Raw genomic sequence first — 24,020 nt, forward strand, 5'->3', positions numbered from 1 at the left:
GAATTATGAAGTAGTTAGTGGTTGCTGTTTTAGGACTATCAAAGCAGCCAATCTGGATAATTTAAGTATAGAGTTCAATTATCAATCAAATGGGTTAGGGCTTCTTGGCCCTCAACTGTGGATGCTCAAGGCTATCCTGGCATTGCCTAAGTGAAAAGAATTAATTTATTCTCTGCCATATGTCATCCCACCCCAGCAGGGTACTCAGCACTTTGTCAACCTTTTTACTCATTCCTGGTTGACTCTCCATCCCATTTATTACAGTTATTTTGAATCTTTTCCCGTTCCCTTCACAAGGTCCCAAACCCATCCTCAAAGCCCTCACTTTCCATTTACAAACTCAGTTTTTATTCTGGCCATCCATGAGTTCTCTATATTTCCCCTCCCACCACATTAAAATTTCTTAATGTCAGCATCTGTTCACAGTTTCTTAGCTCAAGATAAAGAAAAATCTTAATTACTTTCTAAGCTTAACCCTTCTCCCTGTGTCTGATCCCCATGCTGTTTCCTTCAGGACCTTGCTGCATTCTCAGCAAACATCCATTTGTCACCTAATAGCATTCCGGGCACTGTATTTTGCATTAGGGACACAAAGATGAAAATACAGACACTTGAAGCAGCCTATAGGAGAGTGTGGAGATGGACAATAATAGTGGTGAGCACAGGTGCAATGGGACCAGGACCGCTGGAGGACTCAGGTTTTTGTAGCTGGAGACAGAGGCGGGGGGCGGGGGTGCTTTACCTAGGAAACAGCTGAGATTTATAAGATAAATAAGGGCTAACCACATAGGTAGGCTGAAGTGAAAAGATACAGAGGCTCAGGAGAGGATGGTATGGCCAAGGAACCATAAATATTCTGCAATCAATGGACAAAAGTTCAGTGGAATTGCTAAGAAAGAGCACTAAGGACTTCAGATTTTAAGATTATAATGAACTACTAAAGCCCTGCTATCATAAGTGTAAGTGAGAAAACTCACTCTGGAAACATCTTGGTAGAGGAATTCGAATAATGCAAAGTCAGACACCAGTATCCCAGAAAGCAGTTAAGCCCATTGATTCAGGCAGGATATTGAGTGCCTGGTTCGGAGAAATAGTCGTAGAGATAGAGTAGTATGATGGATAAAAAGTATATCTGGTGGCCATATTATAAGGCTGGGTAATTTATTTGATGTCAGGGATAAGAAAGAGAGAAGGGTGCAGGCCGAACTCCAGGTTGTTGGCTTCGGTATCTAATGGTTGTATCGTTGGTGGATAGTGACGAGGCACCCAACAGTTCATGTGTGATAGGCATTGGATGAATGGGTGTGGAGCTCAGAGGCATGATCTGGCATCAGCAGGAGAGGCAGGCCAGGGGAGGTCATAGTTGTGAGTAAGATTATCCAGGGAAAATATGGGAGAGTGAGAAAGAGCCAACAAAGCCCAAATCAGTGATCCTCCAGCACCACTGAGAAGGAGGGGCTAGAGAATTAGCAACACAAAGAGACTGGGAGTAGGATGGCATCATGGAAATGATAGCAAAAAACATTGAAAAAGGAATGTGAACAGTTGCCAAACCCTTCACAGGAGAATTCAAGCAGGATCTGAAAGTGTCCCCTGGATTTAAGCAGTCTCTCTGTTCAATTTATTCTTTTCCCTGCCTTTGATTCTCACATTTGCTTGTATCGTCCCATGATTAAATAAATAACCTTTGATAAATACATAAATATTCCCTTAATCACTGATACTATCATTATGCTACAACTGCTCAGACATTTCTATGTTAAAATTCGCTGGTGTCTTTCTATTTTTCCCACCAGTCACATTTTAAGTGCCAAATTCCATGACCTTTCCTTATTCATTATGGTTTCCGATCTCTACAAAATTACAGTATTAAGTCTCTCTTTTTACATTTTCCATTGGCTAGCTCACCATGGACTTGATTTTCCTCTTGGTTCTATGAAGTTTCTTTTCCAGTCTCCTGGAGTAACTCCTTATTCTTTTTAAGCTTTTTAAATGAAATTTATCCACCCTTGCCAAGATTTGGTCCTTAGTTCTTTGTGAAATTTCCATTTTGACCCCAGGCATTTTCCCAAGTCACTAATGTGTAGAGGACCCCCAAACACAATCCTGAACTAGATTTTCCAGTGGAGAGCTACATACAGAAATCTCACCAAACTCAGATTACCCCAGTTTAAACCTGCTTCCTTTATATCCCTACCTCCCCAAAAAAGTCTCCCATTTTCCTGCCCTGTCAGTGACGCCTCCTTGCCTCTCTCACTTTTCATACACAACTAGCTCTTAACCTGAAGTATAGATCTCCAATCTTCATTTTTACATCTTCCCTTCCACATGCAGAACAATGTCAATAGAGAGGACATAAATATGATACAAAATTACAATGGTTTATTTCACAAACATTTATCCAGTTTGCACTATGTACACTATTCTAAGCACGTTACATGTATTCTCTTTTTTCTCTTTCCCTTCTGTGAATTTAGAAAAGCAAAATGGCTTATTCCCTTTCAAATGTGTCACATAAACTTAGAGATTTTGTGCATCAGTCTCAACTTGTGCATCAGACTTCTCTGGTGGCTCAGATAGTAAAGAATCTGCCTACAATGCCAGAAACCTGGGTTCAAACTCTGGGTCAGGAAGATCCCCTGGAGAAGGGAATGGCTACCTACTCCAATAATCTTGCCTGGAGAATTTCACGGAGAGGAGCCTGGTGGGCTACAGTCAATGGGGTTGCAGAGTCAGACATGACTGAGCAACAAACACTTACACTTCACTAAACTACGTTAACAGTTTTTGGATGATAAAATGCTAAGCATTATGTAATAAAGGTTAGCTCATTTTGCCACTAAAATTCTATTAACAGGCACTTTAAAATGTCTGAAAAATAAATACAATTATATTAATGATAATCTAAAACACACTTACATCCTGAAATACCTGAGTTATCAATAAAAAGATTAAAATTATGCCTGATAAAACCATGGTGCTCAACCATTCTCATTCTTTCAATAAGTGGTCACCTTTGAACGTATGCTTATATGACTGCTGTATAGATCACTTAGTTTCTTTCAGCATAATGCTGCTCTTTCCCAGGTCTTTAAATGTTGTTAATCCCCAATGATTAGTTCTTAGTCCTTTATTCTTTAGAACACACATGCACATATAAAGTGCCCCATCCTGATGAATAACAGAGAGCAAAGTACACTTACTTCAAAAATCCAATTTTTGCAGAAACCTGTAGATCAGCAGTACAGTTTTCATGGGCACAAAATCTGGCAAAGTTTATCTGGAAATAAAATGACAATATTTTTTATTTTAGTTAAAATCAGTAGGCCTATTTCCATGTTTTTTAAAGACTAATTTATCTACAATACATGAGAAAAAATTAATATAGCAAATTGATAACTTTCAAAGAGTTCAATTTGAGAATTAGAAGGTTCAGCTAACAATTCCAGGACTAAAGGAACCAAGTTCTTGCAATAGGTAAATTTAAAATCTAACTGTGTTAAGCAAAAAAAAACATTCTTTCATAGTAGTTGTATAAAAAGAAGTTTAATCAAACTGTGATAGTAACCTCTGTAAGAGTGTAAAACTTGTGCTGCCAAGACTTTTTCATTGAATTCCTCTCGATTTTCTGGTGCTGCCATGGGATCCTGCTTATGATGCGTAAGCATGATACAGTTTTCACAGGTGGTAGAACAGTGACTTTATATTTGTTGAAAATAATAAAATGTAGAAATTTTTACTGTGAAGATACAGTGAATGAAAACAAATGATAGTTTATCAAGAGATTCCAGAATTTATTTAATTCCGAGCATTTTAATAGGACCCAGAGATACTGTAAGGTACACAGGAAGCCCTTAGGTATAAGCTGGACAAAGAAATACAGACATAAAAGACATAAAAAGAAAGAAAGCAGAGAGGGACAGGTGAAGGGGGGAGAGAGACAGAAAAGAGAGAAATCTAGAGAGTCAGAGGAGGGGCCAGGCCATGAAATGCAGAGTGAGTGGGGCACTGCCAAATGGCATGTCAGACCAGAGACTGCCTGTGCCAGGCGAGCACAGGGAAGTGTAAGTGAAAATCGTCCTCTAGACGACTTAAATATAACTTTTTCCTACTACTCTTATTTGTGAAGCAGGTTGTTTGAAGAATCAAAATGTAGCTCATTTTAATATAACTACAAGTTGCTAAGATTTGAGCTTAGGTACTTAAAATATTGAGATGTTCATTATTAAAGGCATTTAAAGGTAGTTGATATTGAAGGCTGAAGTTCAACAAAAGAATGAAAAAAACTGACTTTCATGAATATTTTCATACAAGGGTATAGAGGAAATTTGCTCTTAAGTTATCATCTTTATTTGATTTAGCACAGAGAGCAGACAGTGCTGATTCTGAGCTCAAATATCTTAAAGTGACTTAGGGGCAATTTTGCCTGGACAGGATATGACCTAGACCTTTAAATGACCTTTTCCTCTTTTGCATTCTGTGTGCTATAAGTGAATGTTTTAATGAGTACTTTTACCACAGCTCCAAACAGCCTTTGACTCTGTCTTTTTGCTGTTGGATAGTAAAAGTCTGAACTGGATTCCTGGGAATAAACTGTCAGTGAAACTGATAGATTTTGGCATACATTTTAAAAAGCAGTTCACTAGTTAGCATGCAGGATCAATCTCAAAATGCATTTAGATCCTGAGATGTGGTTGAAAAGCTGCTGCTGCTGCTAAGTCACTTCAGTCGTGTCCGACTCTGTGTGACCCCATAGACGGCAGCCCACCAGGCTCCCCCGTCCCTGGGATTCTCCAGGCAAGAACACTGGAGTGGGTTGCCATTTCCTTCTCCAATGCATGAAAGTGAAGTCGCTCAGTCGTGTCCGACTCTTAGCGACCCCATGGACTGCAGCCTACTAGGCTCCTCCATCCATGGGATTTTCCAGGCAAGAGTACTGGAGTGGGGTGCCATTAAGAGAAACTGTTGTGTAATTAAATACCATGTTTATAAATGCCATGTTTATAAATGAGTAAAATCTGACTAATAAGACATGAATGAATATGTGGGCAAGGTGAGTGAGAGGGAGACAAAATGAAAAAGGAGACAGAAAATGAGAAAGATAAGTTGAACACACACGATGACCTGAATAACTTGTGAATGCTGCTCACTTCCATTAGAAGTCCTTGCTAGAAATACACTTTCTTCATTGACAAGGTATCGAGAAGAGAAAATTAACATTTTATGTATATGTGGGAAATCACTGCTATGACTAAATGCATAGTTAAAAGTATTCAGTTCAATATCCTAAAGGGAAAATAAAAAAGAATGGAAAACAAGACATACCATAAATCTTTTTTATAAAAAAATTTCATTAAAATTTTAAAAAGATTCACTTCCACATAACTATATAATATTAAAAAAATTCTTTAGTTGTATGTCACATAATGTTTCAAATAAAGAAAAATATTCCTACTGTTTTCTCAATGATGTCTTTTTCTTTCTTCTGCTGAAGAATTGGCTGAAGTGGAGGGAATTCCTCTATACTTCGTTTACTGACGACATGATGCCCCAGGTGGTAAGTGGCTTCAATCTGGATTGGGGTGAGGATGTCCCGTACATCTTTCTAAAGAAATTGAAAACCATATGAATTAATAATAAAAATAAGCCTGTAAATTAAAAAATATATAAGCCCCCTCTTTTCCTACACAAGGCCAAACACAACATGTGGAAGTGAAAAAAAAAATCCTTTCTTCTTAAGATATATTGTTAAAAAATTGAACTGTACATTTTCACTCATATCAAAGGCATTCATGTTTATTAGGAAAAAGACAAAAGTTATTAAAAAGAAAAACCAGAACTATCTAATAGATATAGAGGTGTGCATTTCAGCATATTTTCTTCTATGCTATTTTCTCTGCATATAATTTTCTTATTAGTTGTTACAGTATATCTATATTTATTGTGCTTTCACATTTCACAAAGAAAGAGTTCTTGGATTTATCAATTACACAGGGATTGTAACCCATTTGGAATCCATTTTCCTCTGTATGACACTCTAAGTTTAATACCTTACTAATTTTTATACAACATTTATCATTCTTAATCTTATCTATATGTGATCAAAAAGTCTGAGTGATTAGAATTTTAAATGGTACTGTCTTCTGCCCCCAAAGAAACAACTTGTGAGTTTATTCCTCTGATTGTCAATTCATATATTTTAATCTTTATTTCTACATGCAGGAATTATTTTTCTCTCTTTTAAAAATACTTTCCCATGAACTTAAAATTTATATCATCTTTTCCATCTGATTATTCAATAGCCCCTTTGTTAAATGGGAATACACTGCATCACTATCAAAATTATCTGCTGACATACACACACACTAAAATAACTTGAAATAAATAAAATAAGAAAGTAAGTTCAAAAGCATTTGGCATTCAATTAAGGAAATGCTTCCCTAAATAGTAAAGGTGTTCAAGAATCCCAAGTCGGTAAAAAAAAAATATAGAAGTCAGGTAAGATTAAAAAAAAAAAACATGGCATTCCTTAGAAAGCAATTCTCTGGGCCCTGCCTAGATGGATATGCAAATTTCAATATATACTAAACAAAGCAGACTCGTTTATTTTTCTTCCTGTCTTGCTATGACAAACCTAGACAGAGAATTAAAAAGCAGGGATGACATTTTGTTGACAAAGGTCTATATAGTCAAAGTGAAGAGTGAAAGTTGCTCAGTCATGTCCAACTGTTTGTGACCCCATGGACTATACAGCCCATGGAATTCTCCAGGCCAGAATACTGGAGTGGGTAGCCTGTCCCTTCTCCAGGGGATCTTCCCAACCAAGGGATCAAACCCAGGTCTCCCACATTGCAGGAGGATTCTTTACCAGCTGAGCCACAAGGGAAGCCCCTATGTAGTCAAAGCTATGGTTTTTCCAGTAGCCATGTATGACTGTGAGAGTTGGACCATAAAGGAGGCTGAGCACCGAAGAATTGATGCTTTCAAACTGTGGTGCTGAAGAAGACTCTTGAGAGTCCCTTGGACAGCAAGGAGATCCAACCAGTCCATCCTGGGGAAATCATCCATCAAGGAATTCAACCCTGAATATTCATTGGAAGGACTGAAGCTGAAGCTGAAGCTCCAATACTTTGGCCACCTGATGTGAAGAACTGACTCATTGGAAAAGACCCTGATGCTTGGAAAGACTGAGGGCAGGATAACAAGGGGTCAACAGAGGATAAGATGTTTGGATGGCATCAACGACTCAACAGACATGAATCTGAGCAAATTCCGGGAGATGGTGAAGCACAAGGAAGCCTGGTGTGTTGCAATCCATGGGGTGCTAATAGTCAGACATGACTTAGTGACTGAACAATAACAACAAGGAGCATGGACAAATAAGAGTCCACTATAAAGTAATCCATGAGAATTTATAACAGAATTCAGTTGACCATTTAAACTGCAAGAAATAAGAAATGTCAAGGGCAAACCTATAGAAAAAGTATCTTATGCACAAAAGAATTAAAAATAGATACAATCTCAGGATTTGAGAAGGAAGCTCACAATCAGACGATGCTGTCCACCCACATAGGAACTGGGCTTCCCGGGTGGTGGTGGTGGTAAAGAACCCGCCTGCCAATGCAGGAAACATAAGAGATGCAGGTTCAATCCCTGGTCAGGAACCCCTGGAGGAGGGCATGGCAATCCACTCCAGTATTCCTGCCTGGAGAATCCCACGGACAGAGGAGCCTGGTGGGCTACAGTTCGCAGGGTTGCAGAGTTGATGACGACTGAAGTGACTCAGCATGCACATAGGAGCTATGCAGTTTTTCTTTTCTTTTTTTTTGGTATTATAATTGTTACTATACTCAGAAAATATCACACTCATTGTCTTTCACACTAAAAACTTAAATGTAAAGCTTGGCTTAACTCTAGTTTTCATATGCCCATTTCAATCTATCAGTTCAGTCACTCAGTCGTGTCCAACTCTTTGTGACACCATGAACCACAGTACGCCAGGCCTCCTTGTCCATCACCAGCTCCCGGAGTTTACCCAAACTCATGTCCATTGAGTCAGTGATGCCATCCAACCATCTCATCCTCTGTTATCCCCTTCTCCTCCTGCCTTCAATCTGTCCCAACTATAGTTCTTGTTAAAAAAATAGATTCAGCAAAGTCCCTCTTGACCATTAAAAGAACTCAAGTGTTTTCACTAGGACTAGACGTATTAATTTTAACTATAATTGAGTTATATCTATGAGGTTTATATTTACACTTAGTTCCTTAGTAGATCTATGACATTGTAACTGACAAACATCCTAGTGAATAATGTCAGTGGATTTCGTTTACAGACAATTCAGAGTTGGAGTATTAGCTTAAGCATTTCTGTCTAAAGGCAGATTTCCAAAGCTCATAAATTAATAACCCCTAATGAATAGAAAATGGAGAAGGAAATGGCAACCCACTCCAGTGTTCTTGCCTGGAGAATCCCAGGGACGGGAGAGCCTGGTGGGCTGCTGTCTATGGGGTTGCACAGAGTCGGACATGACTGAAGCGACTTAGCAGCAGCAATGAATAGAAAAAATACCTATCATAAGGATTATAGCTATGCTGCTTATATCTGTATTAATTTTTGATAAAAGTTAGTTAATAAATATGACACATCACATAAAAGACTACACCTATTCTATGTCCTTCAGTTCAGTTCAATCGCTCAGTTGTGTCGGACTCATTGCGACCCCATGAATCGCAGCATGCCAGGCTTCCCTGTCCATCACCAACTCCCAGAGTATGTAACTAAAAAAGGGTGTAATTGTTTCTTCTCATCATTAACAACATATATATATATGGATAAAATCAAGTGGTCTGAAGATAGAGTTGCTGCTGCTGCTGCTAAGTCGCTTCAGTCGTGTCCAACTCTGTGCGACTCCATAGACGGCAGCCCACCAGGCTCCCCGGTCCCTGGGATTCTCCAGGCAAGAACACTGGAGTGGGTTGCCATTTCCTTCTCCAGTGCAGGAAAGTGAAAAGTGAAAGTGAAGTTGCTCAGTTGTGTCCAACTCTTTGCGATCCCATGGACTGCAGCCCACCAGGCTCCTCCATCCATGGGATTTTCCAGGCAAGAGTTCTGGAGTGGGGTGCCGTTGCCTTCTCCCTAGAGTACTAGGGTTCAAACCTCAGGTCCCTCCCTTGTTATCTATGTAACCTTGGACAGATTACATAACCTATGGACCAATTACCTCATGTGAAAATGGTTGGCAATAGTGATTATGACACCTACACTTTATTGCTGTGAGGATTCAGTGGCATAATGTACGTTAAACACTTAGCTCAATGCTTGGTATGTATTAAGATCTCAAAAGATGTTAAATATGATAACTATTATGTGCATATATTACTTCAAAATGTAGCCATATAAGCCAACCAAGGAATTACAGAACTTTAGTTTCTTATAATAAATTCTGGTGACTATTTGGGAGGAGTGAGAAAAAATAAAATCAGTCTATTGCCAACTAATGAACACTAAATAAAAAATGAGCTACATTTTCTACTAACACAAGTATTCCTTAGTCGATAAGTCATATCCGACATTTTTGCGACCCCGTGGGCTGTAGCCCACCAGGCTCCTTCTATCCTTAGGATTTCCCAGGCAAGAATACTGGAATGGCTTGCCATTTCCTTCTCCCAGGGATCTTCCCGACTCATGGATCAAACCATGTCTCCTGCATTGGCAGGTGGATTCTTTACTGCTGAGCCACTAGGGAGGCAATTAGACTTGTCCTAATGAAGTGGTACCTGGAAGATGTGCGGCATGACTCAAAGCACTCAAGACTCTCATGGCTTTCCCATGCTCACACATGGAGATGTTTTTATTAGGTTACTTGGTAAGTGATCATCTCAACCTGAAACCTTGACCATATAGGAATGCTGCAAATCAAGGCCCAAATCCCAAGTTATTGACTTGTGAAAATGGAACAGCTTGAAGCCCTGAGTATTACAATAGCAAACTTGATTAAATTATTCCCAAGGTGTAGAGCTAGACAGCCACTGATTGTCCCTCCACATGTCCACTGTTTTAATTCTTCTCAACAAGCTTGCTTTGACCACATCACATGTTATCTAATTCATACTAATTTTCCACAAGGTCTTCTCTACATCTGGTGTATATTACTTTCATTATCCTAATTAGCTATTAATTATGCTTTTCTCACAATATATACAATGTACGTGTGCTCTTACAAGAACTGTATTTAACAGATATTCACACTTACTTAACTTTAACAGCTTCACCTAAGGACAGAAGCTATAATATCAAAAATGTCTTAAAGTGACTAATTAATATATAGGAGGGAAAAAGTAGATTTGCTTAAAATTTTTAATTTGGATGGGCATGTGCTATCTATATTAAAAATAATGAAGATTCCATGCCACATTTTTATGGACAATTACATAAAAATAGGACACTCACAAGCATGCAAATTAGCACATGCCAGAAATTACACAAAGTCTGCCTTATTGTCTGATTTCACAGAAATCTGTAGTATGGCCAACTTGAGAATGGAGCTGTAGGTTCGTGTCCTCCTACTGTGTTTATGCAGTGAAGGAATTTATTTAAAGGGTGGAGCCAGAAATATTTTTAAAATATTACTGAATGAAAAATGCTGTTGAGGTATAAATAAACATGTGAAGATATCTATTCATGGGTCTACTCTGCAGAAGGCAGGATCTAGGGACACAAAACTGAAAGTCAGTGTCTATGGCACAGTTTATAACCCATAAATCTACACATGTGGTGGGGGGATGAACATTCTGATACACAGAGACAGGTGCAGAACAGGGAGAGCCACTAATCTACACCTGCAAGGGCAGGGGAAAATGCTCACATAGAAGACTTTTCAATAAGGAAAGTGATCAGATTGGTGTTTTTGAAATGCCGCTCTCGTGCCAATGTGGGAAATGAGTTGGTATGGGAGAAGGGAACACTAGGGCAGATTGGAATCTGAGCCAGGAAGGCCATGTGTAATTATAACCGTTTCATCTGCTAAGTATGTTTCAGAGGGTGAACTGTCTAACATCTGAGACTAAAACTTCCAGAGAAAAGATAACATCCCCAAGACAGGTACTCTAACCATTATACCAGTAGACTATTCTCAGGTTTTTTTCCTCACAGAATTATTTAAAAAGCACTGAGAACACATCATCTATAAATTTCTTAAACATTATTCAATTAAGGGCCTTGTTTAATGAGCTGTGCTAACTCTAAGAATACAAACATGGAAAAGATAATATCTTCAAAGACCCTGAATCTAACAAAGAATTACTATATGTTGGAATAATCAATCTACTTCTAGGATACCATAAAATCAGTACAGTTATATAGTTTGCTTGCACTTAGATTTTCAGCAGAAAGTCCATAGTGTGTTGAGGTTAAAACATAACTACTTTGGAGCAAATGGTACTTCATTAAACTATGTATAAACTTTGTATAGCTTAAAAATATAAGCAAATAAAATACAAATAAATATATTTACTAATCAAATACACATTCATTTTTTTGAAGTTATTACTGAAAATGATGGGTTTTAGAAGTCACCCAAAGACTCATGTAACAAAATAAAATTCCTTTATTTCAGAAACCTAGGATTCAGAGAAAGCAAAGAAAGAATAGTCTACTAAATACACAGGCAGGTTGATTTCATGCTTGTTATAGAACATGCTAAGGCCACTAAGCTCATTGGCTCATTTGTTCTCTTTCCAAACATCAATCTCTTTCCAACATGCAGAGATTCCATCAAGATCAATTAAGAAACATCATCTCTAAAAACCTTAAGCTAAGTCTCACTAGCATGGCTGCTCCAACATTTCTAAAAAATTGTTGACAATTATTGATTAGGTTTTGCTAAATCAAAATAGCCTCAAAATTATCCCCTGTCCTAAGCTCTTTTCCTAAGAAGTCACTAAGACCAAATCAAGTTGTACTTACGAAGGCAACAAAGACAAAATTAATTTTCATATGCTTACATGAATGAGGGAACATTTTCATAAAGGGAAAAGTGAAATCTAATACAATTCTGATAGATAAAACACTATAAGTCATAAAAATTAACCATTTTTTTCTATCATAGCAACCTTTTATTAACTCCCAACTCTAAATTCTAGTTTCTTCTTTCATGACATCTAATAATTTTAAGGCTCTAATAGCAAAAATTAAAGCTTGGCATAATTATAGACAACTAAAATATGGAGTTCTATAAGGAGAAAATAATAATTTCTACCTTCCTATTTTCTGAAGAACACATTTTGACCATTCACATAAAACAATCTTATGTAATACCTGTTTTAATTATGTGTAGATTAAGTAGACTTGAGAAATCTAATGTGCTTACCAACCAGATAAATGACCATATAGTCTCAGAAAAATAACATACCAACAAATTTATATTCCAGTGATGTGATAATTATTAATTGTTAAAAATGTCTACCACATTCCAAGAAGATCTAATACATGAAACTAAAAGGTGATTAAAAAATAAGGATGTAATAAAAGTCAAGATTTTTGAGAATATTTGGAATTTTAAAAATAGCCAAGTTTTCTACCATCAAAGACTGTGACGGGTTTTTAAAATATAAGTAGGGTTAAAAACTTTCATTTACGTGAGATCACCAATGGATTGTGTGAAAGAATAAAAACAAAATTCAATCATTTCCTCACCTTCAGATCCCAATGGCTCTTATATGTTGTAAAACTGATGAGATCTTTCTGGCTCATTGTCTTTAATACTCAAGTCCAACGATTTGCTGATCCCACTGGGACCTCCAATTCAGCTTTCTCCCCCTGTTCCTCACCCACCCTCTTAATGTCCTCTCTCCTCTCCTAACCTTGCTTAATCTTCATGGCCAACAATGTAACCACTCGCTTGCTTACTCCTCAACTCTTTCTTTTCTCCTTTGTGTCACACTGTTGGCAGACCACAACCACGGTTGACTCTCACCTACTCCCACCTATCAGGCTGAATGTGACTGGAAAAAACCACAGCCCTACTGACTCATCTCACCGTCTGATGCAACAGAGAGCCTACTGCCACCTCAGGACCATACTATTCCCGCTCACTCTCTCACTCTCTGAGAAGACTATTTCACATCTTCTTCCTAAACTCTAAACACCACCTCTTCCATTCTAACTGAAGCTAATGACTTTGCTTCTTACTTCATTGAGAAGATTAAAGCAATCAGAAGCGAACTTCCAGTCCTCCCACACACACGTGCCCAACATCTACACACAAACAAATGAACTATGCACGTGCCTACCGTGAATCAATCCTTCATCTGTACAATTAAATTCCACTGCTTTTGCCTTGAGAACTTTGCTCCAACTATTCTTTCATCTATTTCCTAAATGTTTCACTCTATTAGAACATACCTATCAGCATAAAAACATGCTATTCCTCTTATCTTAAAAGAAAACTAAAAAAGTCACTCTACTTCTCCTGTCGGCTCCTGACTCCCAACCCCTTTTCTTCAGTCCCCTTTGGAGCAAGAATCTGTGAAAGAATAAACTACTCTCTGTCTCCACTTCTTCTCCTCCTTTCCTTTCCCCCTACTATTCCTCTGAAATGCTGTTGTTGTGATCACCAATAGCTTCTACATTGCCAAACCCAACGGTGAGTTCTTTAGTCTTCATCTTATGTGACTAAGCAGAAGCACTGAAAACATCATCATGCTCTCCTCTGTACCCTGCTTTATTCACTCCACTTCCAGGATGCCAGGAGCTCTTGATTTCTTTCCTTACTGATTGGTCCTTCTCGTCGCCATTGTAAGCCTTCTCTTTCAATCTCTTCATGTTGTAGTGCCCAGAGTCCAGACCTTGGCTCTTTCTTCCTGTCGTGATCTCAGCCACCTCATATGACTTTAAACCTCATTCATATGCTGAAGAGGCATTGTATTTCCAGTTCCACAGCATTCTCCAACTCCAGATGAGTATATTTAAATGCTGAATTGCTCTATACACTTACAAGTAGAACAAATGGCTTCAGCTCAGCAGGTCCACAACTGAACTTCAACACTGTCCACCCGAGCGTTGTTTCCCTTGCCCTATTGATGAAAACAGTATTCTTCTAGTGGCTTTGGCTAACAACCTTGGAATCATTTTGGAGCCTTTCTCGAATGTTAGACATCAATCTTTCACTAAATTGTGCAGGATCTGTCTTCCCCTGTTTCTCTCCATATCCACTACCACCATCTTCACTGGAGCCATCATCTCTCAGCTGACTTACTGAAGTATCCTCTTCTTCCTGTGTCAATCTGCCTAGTCTCAACATAGCACTTAGGAAGCAATTAGAGTATTCCTTATTGTTACTCAGTTATATCATGTCACCTCTGCTCCAAACTCTACAATAGATCCCATTTTATCTGGAGAAAGAAAATCACAGATCTTATGTGATCTGACCTTTTTTTCTACTACTCTCCACCTTGCTCTCTTTTCCAGCCATCCTTGCCTCCCCATGATTCTCTAAAACAACCAGGCATGTTGTTGTCTTGAGGTGTTTTTTTTTTTTTTTTACCTAATTCTTCTTTCTGTACTGTTCTCCTCCTGGATGGGGGATTCTCAAAGCACAGTTTCCCAGCTGGCAGCATCACCATCACCTGCACCCTTTGTAGAAATGGAAACTCTCAGGCCTCACTGAAGAGTTACTGAATCAAGAACTCTAGTTGGGGCCCAGCAACCTGTGGTTTTAACCAGCTTCCCAGGTGATGCTGTCGGATGCCAAGGTTGAGGACCATTGCCCCAGGTATGTACCCCAGGCAGGTACACTGCCCCTGGTGACTTCCTTGCTCCCTTCAAGTCTTTGCTCAAATGTCATGTTCTGAATGAAACTCGCTCTGACCACCCTATTTAAAATTGCACCCTTTACTCCTTCCCCAGCACTCTGTTGGTTCCTATGGTCTGTCTGCCCTCCTTTCCTCTTTCCATTGCCCATATGGTGGCTCAGATGGTAAAGAATCTGCCAGCAATGCAGGAGACCCAGATTCATTCCCTGGGTCAGGAAGATCCCCTGGAGAAACAAATGGTTACTCCAATATTCTTGCCTAGAGAATTCCATGGACAGAGGAGCCTGGTGGGCTAGAGTCCATGGGGTGGCAAAGAGTCAGAAAAGACTGAGCAACTAACACTCTTATCTTCCTCTAAAATACTATAAAATTTACAAAAAAATTACATTTTGTTACACTGTAGTTTATCTCACCACACTACACTATAAGACTCTATAAGGGTAGTAACCTTTTTTATGTTTTAGTCATTGACCTATATAAAAGTCTCAAATAGAACCTGACACCACATAGGTACTCAATATCTATTAAATTAATTGGAAGGAGAAGTAGAGCTTAATTGGTATAGCCAACAGAACCTATACAAAGGAAGCATGCTCAAGTAGCAGGCAGGTTGTCCTGTGAGAGGTGGGGGCTGTGGGCCTGAGAACATAATTAAAAAGTATCACCTTATTTAATTGTAAGGGGTGCTGAGGTGGAGTGCGTATGTATAATACACCCCTGACATGGAACACATTTTAGAGAACAAAGGAGCAATTCAGTTAATGTTTCTGAATGCCTTGGATACCATGCCGGTTGGGGTGGGGAACGCACACATTCTATTTCATGTCTTCCCAAATAACAGCTAGAAGTCCTTGACAGAACTCAAGGTTAGGACAGCTGCTTCTGTAGTTTTAACACCTACCCTTTGGATTTGTTGCAAGGGAGGGTGTTGGAGTAGCCTTCTGACTTTCTATGTAATAGGTTTAAAATGTCCCAGACAAAAACAAGGTAAGTTAGAAAGGAAAAACAACACTGGAAGAAACGATCATTTTTTAATAAACAGTCCCACTATGTACCAATTCCAGAGCTAAATGCTATTTTTGACCTTCAGTATGGCCCAAAGTCATGGCTGTAACCTGCTGTTGTCGCTACCATGGTAACACAACAAGTATACATGTAACTAACACAGAAACCTTGCTCAATTGTCATTTCAGGGACAAGCTTATTCTGAGGAATGTGCACAATTGTGATGGATCCTTAGTCATAGGAACAATACCAATAAACAGGACCAATAAATCAGATCAATTTACTGCCATTTATGCAAGTTCAACACAATATATTTATTAGTGTCTAATGCTGGTCCTTTTATTATCTTTAAAATGGTCTCAATGTTAGTCTCTAAAATTGGTTAACTGGAGTAAAATTAACTGTCTAGAATTTTTTTTAAAAACTCTTTAATCCCCACCATATCAATGATGGTTACTCTAATATCATTCTATACTTTTGGCTCTCAACCATTTAATAGCTTTACCCTAGTACAATAACAAAAATTGTTAAGGGAAATGAGGAAATAGCATAAGGATTATTGCTCTTAACATTTAATAGTCCTGTTGCTTGTTTGCATTTGCTTGGAATAAGTATCTAAGGGAAAATTAAGGTCTAAGCTGAGGCTACTATTTGAAATCCCAGAAAGGGCTCCCGGGAATAGTTTGGCTTTTTTGTGACAATAGATTTTCTGATGAAGTACACCATTCCCTAATGAAAAAGGCCTGGCACTGCTTCATACGATAAAATGTGACCAATGCAAGGAACGTGATGATCAGTTTGGGAATGAGTGTTTTAATAAAAGAAACATGAAATTGGCTATGCTTTGGCAGAATACACACCAAACCATCATGAGAGCCATCATCCTGGCCCACAGATGATCCCCACCACGCGACAACTGTGTGAGTTCCCACTGACATCACCAACGGCGCTGGCACAGAGACAAAGGCTCAATCCAAACGCAGCCACATTTGATTCTGCTTCTTAGAGTCACACGAAAAACAAACCAGCCTCCATAGCCTCCCCCCAGCCCCAACATCTACCGGGCATAGATCTGGGGCGCAGCAGAGCTACTCGATATTTACATTTTGAGGCAAGCATGTAAACAGAGATGGGGCAGTAACAACTGAGGATAGGAAAAGGCAAATCTTTAAAAACAGAGATGCACTAAATGTGATAAATATGAAACAAAGAAGCAGCAGTAAGCAGGGTTTGAATTATCCAGGTCATAGGATTGTCTAACATCTAGACTACAGAGTAGTAGATTAGATAGTTCAGGAGGCATTAACACTTTTCACTATGTTTTATAAAACATACCAATGCAATAAGAATTAAATGTATTGATAATACTGAAGTTTACATATCTGTTAATGAAAACAAGTTTACGTTACCCGCATAAATGCTTGATGTGTTTTGCAGCTAGTTGCTTTGCTCTGTACTTTAATGCTTCTTGTAATCACATCATAAGTTCCATTGGAAGAAAAGTAAAATCTCGATGGAGACTCTGTCTTTCGGTTCACATCCAGGCTCATGTTATAAAGCAAAACTGCAGAAATGTAGAGAGAATCGCAATGAATATAATTATATACAGGTATTTATTTTCTTTATCTTTGAAGTGATAATAGTCACAGTTATATAGTATACTGGGAACATATTAAATTGTCTTTATTAAATAACTTTCTAAAAACTAACCTGAAATATGAAAGAGGAAACAATCTTAAATGTATATTTCAAAAATTATTTTTACAAATTTTAAAACAAGAATTATAAACTTTGAAAATTAACATCTTTGGTTATTTGCTTAATCCTCCCATATATAAACTGGAGAAGGAAATGGCAACCCACTCCAGTATTCTTGCCTGAAAAATCCTATGGACAGAGGAGCCTGGAGGGTTATAATCCATGGGGCTGTCCAAGGGTCAGACACGACTTAGCAGTTAAACCAATACCACCATCCATATATAAACATTTCAAAACTACAATACCAAAGTTGTCACTAATAATAAAAGTTCTGAGTCAAGTTTCAGCCTTCGTTGAGTCCTTTCATCATTAGAACATCTGACTGAGGAAGAACAGGCAGAGTACTACACGCAAGTATCACCTGGAATAATTTTATCTTGTGTGGTTACAGAACTAATTTCATATATGATTTGCTGCTTCTGCTTAGTCGCTCAATTGTGTCCAACTCTGTGATCCCATGAACTGTAGCTGCCAGGCTCCTCTGTCCATGGAATTTCCCAAGCAGGAAAACTGGAGTGGGTTGCTATTTCCTTCTCCAGTGAATCTTTCTGACCCCCAGGGGTCAAACCTGGTCTCCTGCTTGGCAGGTGGATTCTTTACTACTGAGCTACTATGGTTTGGGTTCATTTATTTTCATTTGTTTCCAATTTGAGGGGTTGCTATCTTTCTATTTTTTTTTTAATGAAGAGTGAACACATGATGTAAGAGTCAAACGTACATAACAGTTGCCTCTGACATCTTCTTGCTAGCCCTAGACCCTGAGTGTTTCTCTTCCTTATCTTTATGGGTTTGTGGCTTGATCTTCCAGTATTGATTTGTGCAAAAACAAATGTAGTCAGACATTCTCTCGATAAATATTCTGGCAGTTTGATAAGAATTTATTTCAAATCTGACATAGTAAATGATCATCTGCTAAAGAAGATCACCAATAAACAAAAAGAAAAAGAAAAATTTATAACAACCATAAAATTCCAAGACTGATCTTATTAGGAAAGAAAGATCTATTTCTTGGATTTAAAGGGTTCTTTGTCAGAGTGGTAGCTGTCAGAGGTGAGGGGTGCAGGATAGGAAATACAGGTGAAGAAGATCAAAAGATACAAAATTCCACATAAGTCATGGGGATGTAATGTATGGCATGGTGAAAGTGAAAGTCGCTCAGTCATGTTCCAACTCTTTGTGACCCTATGGACTCTACTGTTCATGGAATTCTCTAGGCCAGAATATTGGAGTGGGTAGCCTTTCCCTTCTCCAGGGGATCTTCCCAACCCAGGGATCAAACCCAGGTCTCCCGTGTTGCAGGTGGATTCCTTACCAGCTGAGCCACAGGGGAGCCCAAGAATTCCTAAGTGGGTAGCCTTTCCCTTCTTCAGGGGATCTTCCCAACCCAGGGATTGAACCCAGATCTCCCACATTGCAGGTGGATTCCTTACCAGTTGAGCCACAAGGGAAGCCCAAGAATACTGAAGTGGGTACCCTATCCCTTCTCCAGTGGATCTTCCTGACCCAGGAATTGAACCAGAGTCTCCTGCATTGCAGGTGGATTCTTTACAAACTGAGCTACCAGGGAGCTGCAATTAATTATACTGTATTGCACATTTGAAAGATGCTAAGAGAGTAGACCTTAAAATTTCTCATCACAAGAAAAAAATTTTAAAAAATTAAAAAAAAAAACAAGAAAAAAATTTACAATTATGTATGACGAGGGATGATTGTTTTGGTGACACTTTCACAATATACACAAATATTGAATCATGTTGTACACCTGAAACTAATATAATGTATGCTAATTATACCTCAGTGTAAAAAATTGAAAAATAAAAAGGTTTCCTTGAAAAACAAGCTATATCTAATAGTCTTCTGAGATGTCATTCATTACACAGGAGCAATAATTCATAAGTATTTGAAATAATTTATATAATTCCTCAAGTGTTCATTTGTACTTTAGGAGTAACTTATTCTTCTGGAAGGATTTTATCTACTTACTTCAAGGGAACATAAATATAAAATCTACATCACTCCTACAAACTTCAAATGAATCTTGCATCATTCTTTATATTTAGAAAATAAAACTCATCTTCAGAACTACAATAACCAAGATTCAGTGCCTCAGAGACAGAGTTGCAATTGAAATTGCCATCTACAAATTCATCACCCTGAGCTCAGACAAGAAGTACATGAAAGAAGGGAAATAAAAATCCACTTGCAGTAAGGGCAAAATGTCCTGGTTTTACTAAATATGTTTACCATGTGAATTATTTCTCCCAAGGAGTCATTTTACAACAACTATAAAGTGTGCTTCTGCAACAATGCTATGATTATTTATGATTTTCATATATTTGTTTTCAACCATTTAAAGAAGTATTTGGTCACAATGGAATTGGCAGTACAACAAACACTGATTTTCCATAAAGGAAAATATATTTAACGTGTATCTCTCAGATAATCCATCAGCTTGCCTGTGTCACTGTGTTACCAGGGTCATGTTCTCAAATGGCTACTACTTCAACCAATAATCGGATGGAGGTTCTGCTCACTGCCCTATCACTGAGTCTTTAATGAGGACTTTTGCAGAAGGTTATTAAACATGAATCTGATCTATATCTGTACGAAAAGAATCTAAGAAAGAATGAGTATGTGTATAACTGAATCACTTTGCTGTATGCCTGAAACGAAAAACATTGCAAATCAACTATACTCGAATAAAATTAAAGTTAAATAAATGAATCTGATCTAAAGTAGAAAATATCAGGCTCATTCTATACTTCTTATTACAGGCTGATAAGACTGAGGCCTCTGTCACATATCTAAAGCTTGGTTCAGTATTTGCTTCCCTTCATGTTTGAAGGACAGCCTACAGGGTCAAGGGTATGAACAATTCTTGATAGATCTTGTGGGGTACAGGAAATTTATGAATTTTTAACATCAAAATGGTAAACTCTTTTATGTTTCTCTCCTACCATGGGCCAGTTTCATTAGTAGTTATCCTAACATTAGCTTAAATATAATATAATTAGGAACATTAATTTGCTAGGAAAAAAATAATGCTTATGAAGTGACATATATAAGATTTGAGATTAACCACAATGTTGGATGAACCATATCAAAGCTAGTTTTTCAGGACTTCCCTAGTGGTACAGTGGATAAAATCTGCCTGCCAGAATACTCTTTGACATAAATCACAGCAAAATCCTCTATGACCCACCTCCTAGTGTAATGAAAATAAAAACAAAAATAAACAAATGGAACCTAATTAAGCTTGAAAGCTTTTGCATAACAAAGGAAACTATAAGCAAGGTAAAAAGACAACCCTCAGAATGGGAGAAAATAATAGAAATGAAACAATTGACAAAGGATTAATTTCTAAAATATACAAACAGCTCATGTAGCTCAATACCAGAAAAATAAACAATGCCATCAAAAAAATGGTAGAAGACTAACCAGACATTTCTTCAAAGAAGACATACTGATGGCTAATAAACACATGAAAAGATGCTCAACATTGCCCATTATTAGAGAAACGCAAAGCAGAATTACAATGAGGTATCATCTCACACCAGTCACAATGATCATCATCAAAAAGTCTACAGGCAATAAATGCTGGAGAAGGTGTGGAGAAAAGGGACCCTCTTGTACTGTTGGGAATGCAAACTGATACAGCCACTATGGAGAAGAGTTTGGAGATTCCTTAAGAAACTAGGAATAAAACTACCGTGTGACTCAGCAATCCCACTGCTGGTTCTATACCCTGAGGAAGTCTTAATTGAAAAAGACACATGTACCCCAATGTTTATTGCAGCCCTATTTACAATAGCCAGGACATGGAACCAACCTAGATGTTCATCAAAAGATGAATGATAAAGAAGTTGTGGTACATATACAAAATGGAATATTACTCAGCAATAAAAAGGAATGCATTTAAGTCAGTTCTAATGAAGTGGATGGACCTAAAGCCAATTATACAGAGAGAAGTAAATCAGAAAGAGAAAGGCAAATATCATCTAATAACACATATATATGGAATCTAGAGAGATGGTATACTGATGATCCTATTTACAGGGCAGTAAAAGGAGATGCAGATATAAAGGACAGACTTTTGAACACAGCAGGGGAAGGAAAGGGTGGGATGATTTGAGAGAATAGCACTGAAACATATACATTTCCACATGTAAAATAGATAGCCAGTGGGAATTTGCTGTATGATGCAGGGAGCCCAAAGCTGGTGCTCTGTTACAGCCTAAACGGGTGGGATGAGGGGAGAGGTGGAAGGGAGGTACAGAGGGAGGGGACATATGTAAACCTATGGCTGATTCACGCTGATGTATGGCGGAAATCATCACAATATTGTAATCATATTCCAATTAAAAAAAGAATCTGCTTGCCAATGCAAGGGACATAGGTTCAATCCCTGGTCTAGGAAGATTCCAGAGAAGGCAATGGCACCCCACTCCAGTACTCTTGCCTGGAAAATCCCATGGACGGAGGAGCCTGGTAGGCTGCAGTCCATGGGGTCGTGAAGAGTTGGACACGACTGAGTGACTTCACTTTCACTTTTCACTTTCATGCACTGGAGAAGGAAATGGCAACCCACTCCAGTGTTCTTGCCTGGAGAATCCCAAGGATGGGGGAGCCTGGTGGGCTGCCATCTCTGAGGTCGCACAGAGTCGGACATGACTGAAGTGACTTAGCAGCAGCAGGGAGATTCTACATGCAAATAAGCCCTCGAGCCACAACTCCTGAGCCCATGTGCTGCAACTACTGAAGCCTGTGTTCTGTGGGGCCCACAAGCCACAACTACCAAGCCTGGGCACCACAAGTACTGAAGCCCTAGAAGCTGTGCTCCACAGCAAGGTGTCACTGCAATGAGAAGCCCATGCATTGAAACGCAGCGTGGCCCCCACTCTCTGCAAGTAGAGAAAGCCTGCACAAAGCAACCAAGACCTAGCACAGTCAAAAAGAAATACAATTATATACATAAGCTACTTTCTCCAGAGCGGATAATTGAGAGCTGTCTACGTACAGGCATATGGACATGGCTCTTAGAAACCAACTGTCATAGTAAATCCTGAAGAGATGTGTGTTATTTATCAAAATTAGAACCAGGACCCAGACTTTCAGATAAGCTTCTTCAATTACCCAAACAGGATAGGGTAAGAAGAAAAGAAACTTCTTCCTCTCAGGCCTTCCAACTTAAGCCAGCTCAAGACTTCAGTAAGCCTAGTAAAACAGGAGGAGCTATGGTGATGTTTTTTTTATTTTAAAGAGATCTTACAGATTAAGCTCAGTTAGTTCACCTTAAATAATACAGCAAGTGATATTTTTGTTCTACTTCTTGCAATAATATTTAAACAACTAAAGCCTTAACTTATCCAACTCATTGGTTGGAACAAACCAAGAATCCAGAAGGTGATGAAGAAAGGCTGCTCTCTCCTGCCTTAAAAACCACTCCATGGTGAAATATGGAAAAGCCTCGAAAGATGATCATGAGATTTATGAGGGAAGTGCACATTCTGTCAGGCATTAATTCTGTAAGGGCACCCTTACCGATATAATCTGGAACCTTTTTGCCCTTATATGAGAAACAGAGTGTCAGATCCATGCACACAGAGGGCAATCCATTTTCAATACAGTCAAAATTTGTCCTATTTACTGACTCGGGATGGTTTAAAGAAGCTTCGACAATCACTACAGGTCTTGTCCTAAGAAGGAAATAAAATTAGCAATATTAATTGCACAATTATTTTTCATTAAGGTGACAAATACATTTGCATTGTCAGTTTCCACTGATCAAGTAATTTCATGAAACTGCTTAATAGCATATATACATATATACACACAATTATATTTTCATGTATGAATCAAAATAAATTTTTATTAAAATCTCTAAAAATATTGACTGAGATGATTTAAGTATATATCCAGGTAAGATGGGCGAAGTATCCTAAAGTTCAATAATTAAATTTCAGAGTACCAAAAAGAGTGTTATGAGGTCACCATCATGCTGATTTTAAAAACTGCCTCCCATCATTTACAATTAAGCCCAATTGTCATTAAGCGGTGAAATCTATCAACCTTACCTTAGCAACACAGCAGAATCAGACCGAAAAGCACCAACTGCTACATCTGGAGGAAGAAAAAAATAACACAGATTAATGATCATCATTAGTCAAAGAGAATTACTTTCAGCCATAAATACTTAACTACATATCACCTTGTGACTATATCAAAATACTATTTACAGAAAATTAATTAGAAAAGATACGCTTACATCTTAAGATTCATTTCACATGTGTCTGAATCTGCTCATTTACAATGACATTCATCCCTTTATCATATAATATAAACATAAACATTATGATATAAACATATGATATAAAGACAGCCTTACTAAAAGAAAATTCAATTTTTGGACTACGAACACTCGCTGAGATATCTCCTTTCAAATTACA

At 38.2% G+C, this 24,020-nt stretch overlaps 1 protein-coding gene across 1 annotated transcript in view; it reads right to left on the minus strand.

Annotated features, from left to right (window-relative positions):
- The window catches only part of ITGA4 (integrin subunit alpha 4), a 94,091-nt gene that overhangs the window by 26,756 nt on the left and 43,315 nt on the right, over positions 1-24,020 (minus strand). Inside the window, exons 13-17 of the mRNA XM_061433856.1 lie at positions 23,649-23,694; positions 23,116-23,270; positions 17,226-17,380; positions 5,456-5,605; positions 3,204-3,280 (exon numbers count right to left, since the gene is read on the minus strand). Coding sequence (XP_061289840.1) covers positions 3,204-3,280; positions 5,456-5,605; positions 17,226-17,380; positions 23,116-23,270; positions 23,649-23,694 — 583 coding nt within the window. The remainder of the gene's footprint in view (positions 1-3,203; positions 3,281-5,455; positions 5,606-17,225; positions 17,381-23,115; positions 23,271-23,648; positions 23,695-24,020) is intronic.

This window comes from Bos javanicus, chromosome 2 (genome assembly GCF_032452875.1).
Source record: "Bos javanicus breed banteng chromosome 2, ARS-OSU_banteng_1.0, whole genome shotgun sequence".
Taxonomy (NCBI): Eukaryota; Metazoa; Chordata; class Mammalia; order Artiodactyla; family Bovidae; genus Bos; species Bos javanicus.